General features: G+C 41.9%; 2 protein-coding genes across 14 annotated transcripts in view; one reads left to right on the top strand and one right to left on the bottom strand.

Moving 5' to 3' along the window:
- Positions 1-10,185, bottom strand: part of PHF21A (PHD finger protein 21A) — a 268,370-nt gene that overhangs the window by 37,807 nt on the left and 220,378 nt on the right. For all 13 annotated transcript variants that reach the window (XM_019519314.1, XM_019519313.1, XM_019519325.1 and 10 more), the window contains 5 exons: positions 8,826-9,122; positions 7,050-7,148; positions 3,263-3,314; positions 2,419-2,498; positions 1,766-1,826 (listed from right to left, as the gene is read on the bottom strand). In XM_019519314.1, the coding sequence (XP_019374859.1) occupies positions 1,766-1,826; positions 2,419-2,498; positions 3,263-3,314; positions 7,050-7,148; positions 8,826-9,122 (589 nt within the window). The remainder of the gene's footprint in view (positions 1-1,765; positions 1,827-2,418; positions 2,499-3,262; positions 3,315-7,049; positions 7,149-8,825; positions 9,123-10,185) is intronic.
- LARGE2 (LARGE xylosyl- and glucuronyltransferase 2) overlaps positions 1-10,185 on the top strand; it is a 100,183-nt gene that overhangs the window by 89,275 nt on the left and 723 nt on the right. The window lies entirely within an intron of this gene.

The raw sequence follows: 10,185 nt of genomic DNA, 5'->3' as shown, positions 1-10,185 counted from the left end.
TTCAATTTAGAAAGGTAAGTTCCTAGCCCTCCTAACTGGAGGAAAATTTGATAATGCAAGCCAAGTGTACTCAACAACAGCATCTAATATTCGAACACATATCACTCTTGTATACTGCTTTGAGAGTTTGGATGTCAACAGTGGACATTCTGAACATTTACAGCAGTATATATGTTGTAAGATATGCCTCCTGCTTTCTCAGGACATAAAAGTCAGCGCTGTCAATTATCTCTGTATTCCTGCCAGAAGTGCAAAAACAGTCTAAGAAAAAACATCTATATACAAATCAACTAATGCATTTACAATCTATCTAGTAAAGTAACACAAATAACGTGAATGCAGTGGTAATTAGAAGTCAGTGGAAACAATCTATATCTTTATTTGCAGGTCACTAACAGGATGCTACAAATAATTGTGTTACTGTCTCTTTTTAAAAACTCATTTAGAATTATTAAGGGGGTGGCTGTGGAGACCAATATCCTTCATTCACAGGCAGCATGGCTGCAGAAATGCTAAGTTCACCATGCTGCCCTGTCTATATGCCTCAACTATGAACTGGAGAGGGTACTCCAAGGAAGGGAAGAGTTATTTGAATACTTGACCTTTTGGCCAAGAATACTAACACTGAAACAAAGCATGATCACGTGCACACTTACCCACATGACCTGGATTAAAATCAGCCACCAAAGAGTTAAAAAAAATTCAATCACTTTTATTCTTGGCCAGATTAAACCAATGACCTAGAAGTGAAAGGTTATATATCCCATTGCCAATTTCTTGAGCCATCTAGTCCATTACACAAAACACACACATGCACAGGTACATATATTCAAGCTCATCAAAACACACATGGAATATACACATCCCTGATTTTAATTACAAACAAGACAGCAGCTTGCAAGATGTGTTCTTGGGAGGGCCATAGCTTCAGTCCACTTATTTGCTTTTGAACAGAAAGCCCCGGATCAGAGGAGATTTGGGGACCCAGTAAGAGGTATTAAGAAGTCAGGAAAAGATGTCCTTATCACATACATATGGCAGAGCTCCCTTTTGATATACGGAACTGCACATGGCAAGAGAACAGAATGCTCTGTGTTCCTTGGAGGTAAAAGCTAACCTGAGAGTCCAGATCTTAAAATGTCACCTGTTCTGAAGGAGAACTCCTGCCTTGTAAATGAAGCCCTCTCAATGACAGTAAGCACCTATATGAAAGACCCTTCCACCTTGTAGCACAAGTGGCATTAAGGACTGTTTGGGTTTCTGAAGGATGTTCAGCCTGAACAAGGAAACCTTCCTCTGGGAAGGGAAAATGTTTGGAAGATCCATTCATTTCATTAGCAGCACACTATGGGGCTCTTTCCACTCTCAAATTCCCTTCATGATTAGTTACAGATACTTATCCCAGAATGTCCTTTTTTTCCTGACAGTATCAATGCAAATTAGACACTGAAAGAACACCATAGCTACAGCTCTACTCCATTAAATGGTGTTCAAACATTGCATCTTATACTTTGTTCTGTACATTGTCTTATTTAAAGAGAGTGAGATTGAAATGCATCATTTAGCTGCCCCATAAAACTGCATTAATCCCCGAAATTTTTGTTCCTGTCTACTATGGGAATTTACAGGGCAAATGTAAAGCTCAGTATCTGAAAATCCTTCATTGTTTCACTTCTGTTCCATCATCAAAGGGACTGATGATAGGAGACAGAGGAAAGCATGATGATAGGCATATAGAAAGCAGGCATGTCTGAGAATAACCTACCTCTTTTACGTGTCCCAGGATGCATTGTACTGTTCAGATACGTGACTGCACTCTTCTTGCGCTTTAGGTGAGAGAAGATAAATTTTAGTGAGCTCTTTCTTTCTTCTTCTTTTTTTTTTTTTTTTGACAAAAAACAGTTTTGCAATACCTCAAGCAGAGCGCTACAGTACAAACTGGGCTTGCTTGCCTCTGCTGTTCTTAGGAAACAGCTTTGGTTGGACTTCCATATTGCTTCTGATTTCTGGATTGCTATAGGCCAAACTCAAAATATGATGAAGACTCTGCCATTTAATGACAGGTTTGCAGCAACTACAAAGACTGGGAGGGGGAACAAAAGTTAAATATTAAGAGGAAATAAAACTTTTAATTAAAAATTGTTCTCCAACTATTTAGTTGGTCTAATAAAAGATATCAGATTCACCCAAAGAACCTTGTCTGCCTATGTCCTTAGACCAACATGGCTACAACCTACACCCCTGAGGAAATAACTCTGCATTTACTATTTAAAACCATGAGGGTCACATTACCACACTGGCCTCTTGAATTATAATGATGGCCTATCTGTCTAGCTTCGTGTCAGGTAGCTTAGCAGGTAGTAAAGTGGCATCAGTACACACAAGTACAGAATCAAAGTGCCAACATTAGACTGATACCTCAGGCTCGAAAACGGCTCCGCTGTATACTGGATTTGCAGTTGTTCTTCTTTTTCTCTCTTGTCTCTTACTTTGGATTTCTTGTGAAACACAAAAGGCCCAGGTTAGAAACACTGGATTCAGCTAGCATTACAAAGCCTACATTAGACAGTCTGCAAATGATAGATATCTGACTATCAGACTTTTCATGGAAAACACACAATGCTGAAGACGGGCATCAGTGTTACACTCTTGGGCTTGAAAACAGCAGGAAACATAAATATTATGCTAAACTATTTTTTGAAGTGGCTCCATCCCTCCCAAGTGACAACATCTCCAATCTGAGATATTCAGTATACTAGGGAGCCTGCATCCATTATGCATGTGAGGCAACTTTGCTGATTTTGAAAGGCAAATACAGAGTAGAAATGTGCAAGTCCTTGAAGCTTTAGTCAGTATTTCATCGTAATGTAAAACTAAGAAGGTTAAATTATCAGACTGATTGTAATGTGTTTGCAAACTATAGTTCTATTAAACCAGGGGTGGGCAAAATACAGCCCGGGGGCCACCAGGCCATTCTTTCTGGCCCGTGAGGCCTCTATAAAATTTAGAAAATATTTATCTGCCCCTGGCTGCCTATCATGTGGCCCTCGATGGGTTGCCAAAACTCACTAAGCGGCCCTCCACCCAAAATAATTGCCTGCCCCTGTATTAAACAAATGAGAAATCCTGAGAAGGGTAAAGGTCCAATGACCTATTTGGGAACTTCCTAGATAACCTCTAGAGGTCTCTTCCAGCCCTACTTTTCTATGATTCTATGATTCATATGAGAGCTCAAGAACCAACTTTTGATTACTTCTCTTACCTTCCAGATGGTCATGTGTAACCAGCCCTAGAGACACCATAAAGGCAAGTTTCTGTGCCGGAGAGAAAAAAATACATTAACTTCAGTTATAATCATTAACAGGAGCTGCTTCCAACTGCCAAAGTCAGCTGGTAACCAACCAAATACTGAAAATACTGTAATGCTTTAGTCTTTATGCAGCATCTTTAGTCTGTAGATCTCAAAGAAGAAACGTTAACCCAGTTGTATAAATGGGGGGCTAAGGCAGTGGTTTTCAATCTTTTTTGTACTGGGATCCATAGATGGCCAGTCTCAACCCAGTACCCCTCACTCACTCTGTGTGTGGGGCAGGGGGTGTAGGGCATGGAAGGCCCCAAGCAGCCCCTTACAGGCTGGAACTCTGCCAGCCTACAAGGGAAAAGCCACTGTTTCCCACTTTTTTATCCTTTAAAGGAGAATTAATTTTTAAAGTTTGTTGATCCATTTTTTAAGTTTGTTCATGACCCCTTCATATATTCTTGTAACCCACTTTTGGGTTGCAACCCATGGCTTGAAAAATGCTAGACTAAGACACAGAGATGTGGAGATGTGATTTGCCCACGGTCATACTAGTAATTGGCAGAGATGGTAATGGAATAAAGGTCTCTCTACTCTCCATTCAGCTCTGAATTAACTAGATGATTGTCCTGCAGTAGATACCAGCATAATTCAACTGCCATCTAGAAGTTTTAGAGTGGTTATATAGCACCACAATTCCCTATTGTTTGGCTCCCCAAATATTGCACATTGTTAAACATCAGGAGGGACTCTGGAAACCACTGACAGCCTGAAGACCATAGTTTAAGAACTGTTTTGGCACTAGCATTCTTTGGCACAAACAAAAGAACATTCGACCATCCTGCTAGCAATAGCAGTCAGATAACACCATGGAGCTGAGACCTTTTGGAGGAAGCTTCCAACCCCATCCAAGGGTCAGTGAAGCTGACACCAGAGATGCTTTGATATCAGATTTCAGTTATGTCTCAGGTATTCCAGAATGTAATAGCGAGTTATTCCCTGGTTTTAGTGAAGCAATCAAGATGCTAGATTAGGGGTGGGCAAAATACAGCCAGATCTGGCCCACCAAGGCATTTTGTCTGGCCTGCAGCAGGTCCTTTGGCCCCATCTGGCCCAGGGGGGCAGCCCAGGCCATGGCATATGTGGCCAGTACCATCCCCCCCCTCCAGGTGTGCAGCGGGGTGGCACAATGGCCAGAGTTCATTTCCCAGCAGCTCCAGCAGTAGCTTCCAGCTGCTGGTCCAAGCCCTGCTACCCCGGCCTATCCACCTCACATCCCTGGCTAGGGGCAGGACCTGAGTGGGCAGGGTGCATGGCTGGGTGGATGTAATGGGGCTGCAGGCAGATGGGGAGCTATGTCCAGGAGCAGGATAGGTGGGTATGGCTGGGACCATGGGGCAGTGACAGCGCAGAGGCCAGGACCCAGGGCAGAGCCACAATCTGCTCCCTGCACGTCCCTGTGAGGGGCACCAGTTCCACAGGCAGGGACGTGTGGGGGGTAAATTGCGGCTTTACACTGGGCTCGGCTCCCTGACCCTGATCTTCAGCCCTGCCCACCTCCTGCTCCTAGATGAAGCTCCCCACACAGCTACAGTTCCATCCCATCTGGCCATGCAGCCAGCATGTGCGGGTCCCAGCTGGTCTCCATGGAGACCCTGGAATTGCTGGGTGGCGACAGGGTGGGGACAGAACCCAAGGCAGAGACAACAGTCCTCTCCCTGCACACCGCTGCCCACAGGACCAGCACCTGTCACAGGGCAATGGATCATAGCTCTGCCCTGGGCCCCAGCCCTGAGCATGGCTCTGCCCCAGCCCTGTTCTTTCACTGCCAAGATCCCAGCCCCATCTCCCCGACCTGTCTTGCTCCTGGATGTCGCCCCCACCCACCTGTGGCCCCATCCCAACCACCCAGCCTTGCGCGGGAACCACTTAGGGAGTTTTGGTGAGCTGTTGCAGGCAGGGGAGGAGGGGTTGCTGACCCAGCCCATGACAAACTCCCTAGGTGGACCTCTGGACAAAGTAACTGCCTGCCCTTGTGCTAGATAACGGCAAGAAGGAATAATTTCTTGGAACCTCATCTGTCTATCTAAAAGACCTGTCTTCACTAAGAAAGAAGCAGCTTCTTTTCAAGCCTCTTGTGGCTTTAAAGCCTTTTTTGATTACTACTCAAACCTTTGGACCCGAGCCTCCAGACGCAGCAACAAGGCTTGAGTGACAATTAGGTGAATGGTAAGCAAAGGGACAGCAATACATTTTTTCCTCCTTAGTTTCTGTATCCTCTCAGTTCAGGTGGTCAGGTGGATGTGAGCTTCAGCTTGTCCATTAGGACAAAAGAAACCTAATTCAGTTTCAGAAGTGTTCAACATCTCTTTTACTAGGAAAGATGTGGAGTATTGTGTGAAGGGGAAGAATTCAGTCTTGCTAGTATGGAAGAGAGGTGGACATGGAAACAGCACAAGAACTCACCACCAGCATGAAAAGTAACTCATCCCAAGGAACTTTAGATAGCAAGAGCAAAGCCAATACTTTTCCACCAACAGATGAGCACCATTTGAACTTCTTTGGTTATTTTAAAATTTTGGTCACATCTCTATTACAGAAATTGACATAACATGACACTGACAGAAAAGGAAATAACAGAACCCAGCAAAAATACTTCATGTTCTACTATATATTTATTACTACATCTAACACGTTCACCTATTTTAGTCAGATTTAAAAAAAAATAACTAAAAAGACTATCTGCAAAGATTTTGGTGAAGAGGGCAAAACCAATGGCTTAGAGAACAAATATGTAGAATAGAGACAACTAACTCCTTTGTTCATGCAGCTGGAAGGAAGTGAAAATATTCAGGACCACGGATCCTAGGAACTTCAATTCTAATCTGCAGCTTTTTAATGGTCAAATGTTTTAAGGGATTCCAGCTTCAGTGTAGAAAGTGCATATTTAGCCAAGAATGCGAATCACCAGTTGCAATATTTAAAGGTAAACTAATGGTCACTACAAATCCATCTACACTACAAAAAAAGACCTCAGTTAGTGGACCTGGTTCTGACACAGTTCTATACCACCTATATTACATATTTTAACCATACTGTAACCAGGCCCAATATTTTGTATCATAGGTAGGCTTTAAGCAATGTCTATTCTAGAAAAGGGTTCAGACATTCTGGATACAAGTTGGGATAAAAAAGTTCATACCCTGTCTGTCCCAACATCAGATAACATAGAAACAAGACAAGCTCTAGGGCAGAGATGATTATTTTTTTATGCTCATTAAAATAAAAGTATCAAGGCAGTAAAAGCTTAGAGTGCAAAATAAAAATGATTTTCCAACATGGTAAATGATTCCACAAGTCTGAGATCTCAAAGGGGTGGAAAATCTCTAGTGGTGCTACCAGCTTCCTGATGTGGCTGGGAAAATTTCTAAAGAGTAAAACCTGAGTCCCAAATTATTTCAATGCTGAAAAAAACATCAATGCACTGTTTGCATATAAATACAGTATCCCCCCAGCCTTATTACCTAGTCTTGTCCAGTAAGAACACTGTAAGTAAAATGAAGAAGTCTTGAAAGGGGGAAAGGGAAAAAAAAAACATGTCAGAGAGAAAGGAAGTGTAAACATATGGTCAGAGGGATAACGAAGAAACCAGTAGATACATCCCCATAGTTTCTCCTAGTATACAGTAATTTTTGAAAAATAGGACATCTTGTTTATCCTAGAAAAAGAAAACACTTTTTTGCTCTGATACCTGTGGATTTTCTTCTCGTTTTGGCTTGGGTGCAGCAGGTGGAGTAACTGTACGATTTTCTGTTTGTTTCTCCTCTGCTTCCACATGGGGCTTAATAGTCTGAAAAGGAACAAGTACAATTCCATATGAAGAATGCATCTTAGTTAGGAAAGTAAGTACTTTTAGTTTAGAAGAATTATTGGGGAAAAAAGTTGAAATCTGGCAGTACATAAATGAGATTTTCTTGAGAATCCGAGGAGGTGAGACAAAATTTAAACAACAAACCCTGCTTTAACAATGAAATGAAACAGGCCCCAAACCAAGAAAATGCAGAATCACAGCTACTCAGGCAACCCAATCAAGCAACCACATAAGTAATAGAGGTCATCTCTGCAGTTAACCACATTGGCAGAAATATTTATAAAGCTGCATGGGTAGTGGAGCGATTACAGAGCAACTGATACCTTATGGAAAAACATTCCATGAAAAGCCTCTGTCTAGAAACTATTCTGAATGGTACATACATTCTGTATTTCTTCCCCCTCATTCTTCATTATGAGTACTGTTTGCCTGAAAACTGGCTCTGTGACTCGTAAGAGCTCAGATGCTCCTGTGGTTCAGTTCTTCCTGGAAGTCAGAATCCATTGCTCTCAACATCATAATGACCTGCATGATGACCCTCAGTGTGTGGCATTTCTGTGATGTCACAAACTAAGAGTAAGGAGAAGATGAATTCTGAAGTGGTACAAATTCTGTTTCCTGTAAACATTCTTATTCATTAAGAATGAGGAAGTTGTACAGAAAGACTGCATATAGCTAATTAAATTATCTCATTTATTCTTTATGCTTTTCAACGTTGTCCTGAACTGTCAAGTATTCCTTTGGAGAAAAAAAATGACACTGACATCAAAAAACATCAGTATCAAAGATGCAGCATTGTGGAAATGCAGCACAGGTTTCTATTCAGTTCATAAGTAATAGGCATGCATTGCTACCAAGCACAGATTGTAAACCTGCCTCACAAGACATGCAACAATTTATCCCTATGAATTTAAGAACAAAAGTGAGCTGACAATACATCTTTCACGCATTAGATTTTCAGTCTCAACATATGCCTGACAACTCCAAGATATATTAATTTACATGAAGGAGTCTGAAGTAAAGCCAAAGATTGTTTTGCCTGAACTGAACTGGGAAGAGTTTGCAAAATGTGACCCAATTGCATCATATTGTTTGAAGTTTTATAATATTTGCAGGACTCTTCTTTTTACACTTTCCTGGAGAGAGAAGAAATAAATAAATATCTAAAACAATGATTTTGGAAGCATCTATCCTACCCATTTAACCAAAAACCAGTGATGGGAGACTTGACCAATCTTAAGAAATGGGCTATAATCATTTTGTCTTCCTGTGATTTAAAGGAAAAATCATACAAGTGAATCAACAGGCACCAACAAAGCAAAAATGCCTGCATTGGGGTAGTTTTTATTTTCTCTCCATTGTTTATAAAATATTTAGACAGATTTTTATAACTAAATTTCCCCTCCCCCTCCCATGCTTTTCGAAAGGACCTCAAATAAACAGCGTTTTTTGTTTATTCTTATCTGTGTTGTAGACATCATCAAAAATGTAGACACAAGTCAGAAACGCAACTTTCACAGCTGGGACAATAAAATGATGAACAGTAAAAAAAACAACTGGTTTTGTAACAATTCAAATAGGCTATGTTAAAAACACCACACTTTCAGCCCAAATCCACAAAGACAGGCATTTAGCAGACATTCTCCCCATCTATACCTGTTTTTCAAGGTTTGGTTTGCTGATCTGTACAGTCTGAGGTCCAGCGAGCCTGGTACCTGGCGCTGCTATTACAATGCTGGTGAGCTGTGCCATGGGGAAAGTTTTGGCTATGGTTGCTGTCTGCCCATTAACAACACGAACTGGGTGTATTGAGTTCTGTGAGTTGGGTAAGGAGGTGGGTGTGAACTTTGTTGTCAGCATCACAGGCCTCTGAATAAGCTGAGGAGCTGCAAGCATTGGAGGTGGTGCTGGGGCAATAGGAATGTTATTCTGGGCAACTGGCTTAGGTCGAACCTACAAGAAAAAATATATTTGCAGAATACGTTTTAAAGGAATTCAATTAAAGTAGCATCTTTAAATCTTTCAATTCAGCTTGTCTTTACTTTGCAAAATTGTCATAACTTTTAACATAGTGTCATAAGTATGGAATGACAATAAAGAGCCACATCTTCAAAACTGCTTCCATAAAACTAATTCATAACACATTCACATAAAGTCATAGCCCTGAAAACACGCATTTGAATACATTAATGCCTATTTTGCATGCTTATTGCCAACTCTTTTGCATGTCTAAATCTACTTTTTGCTTTTGTGAACAAATCAGATCTTTATGCAATTTCTAGAAGAGAAATTTAGGCACTCCGTTTTGAAAGCATGTAGAGAGCTTTACATTTAAACTTCAACATTGTACAATATTTTTACACTGACTAGTAGATCAAATGCATGGTCAGAAGACCCACCAGTTAAAACAAAGCCTGCAAAAATGTCCAGTATATCACAATGTACAGTAAATCACAGTACATGTCAACTCCATGTGCAACACAAAAATATGGTGCCACCTTTACCACAGTATAACCCATTCTACTAGATGACAAACAGTGCATAATACTATGCCCTTTAATTAAAGATATCAAAGTCCCTATGCGTGAAAACAACCATACTGACACTTGCTCCTTTCTCCTTCTTGACTGCCCCACTGCTTGTCCGCCATCCCCCTCTTGCCCCGTTGTGCCCGCACCCCCTGCAGCCTAGGGCCTCTGTCTTATTTCCCCCCACTGTGCCACTTCTGCCTGCCTCCCCACCTTCCCCTCTGCAGCCTCTACCCCTTGCCCCCGCCTGTCACTTCTGCCCCCTCTGCTTCCCCTTTCTCTGGCACTGGCAGGCTCCATCTGCACTCCAGCCTGGGGCATGAAACCTGGTCCTATAGCAGTGATGTCAGCTACACACCACTACTACAGGGCTGGGCTGAGGCCATGTTCCCATGTTCCAGGATGGAGCCTGTTGGCACCAGAGCAATAGTAAGGAAGAGTTGTAGGCAGGGAAAAAAGCAGGGGGAGAGTCAGAGGGTGCACAGGTG

Source organism: Gavialis gangeticus, unplaced genomic scaffold (assembly GCF_001723915.1).
Source record: "Gavialis gangeticus isolate Ggan-Ray unplaced genomic scaffold, GavGan_comp1, whole genome shotgun sequence".
Taxonomy (NCBI): domain Eukaryota; kingdom Metazoa; phylum Chordata; order Crocodylia; family Gavialidae; genus Gavialis; species Gavialis gangeticus.
This window is presented reverse-complemented; position numbering and strand designations above follow the sequence as displayed.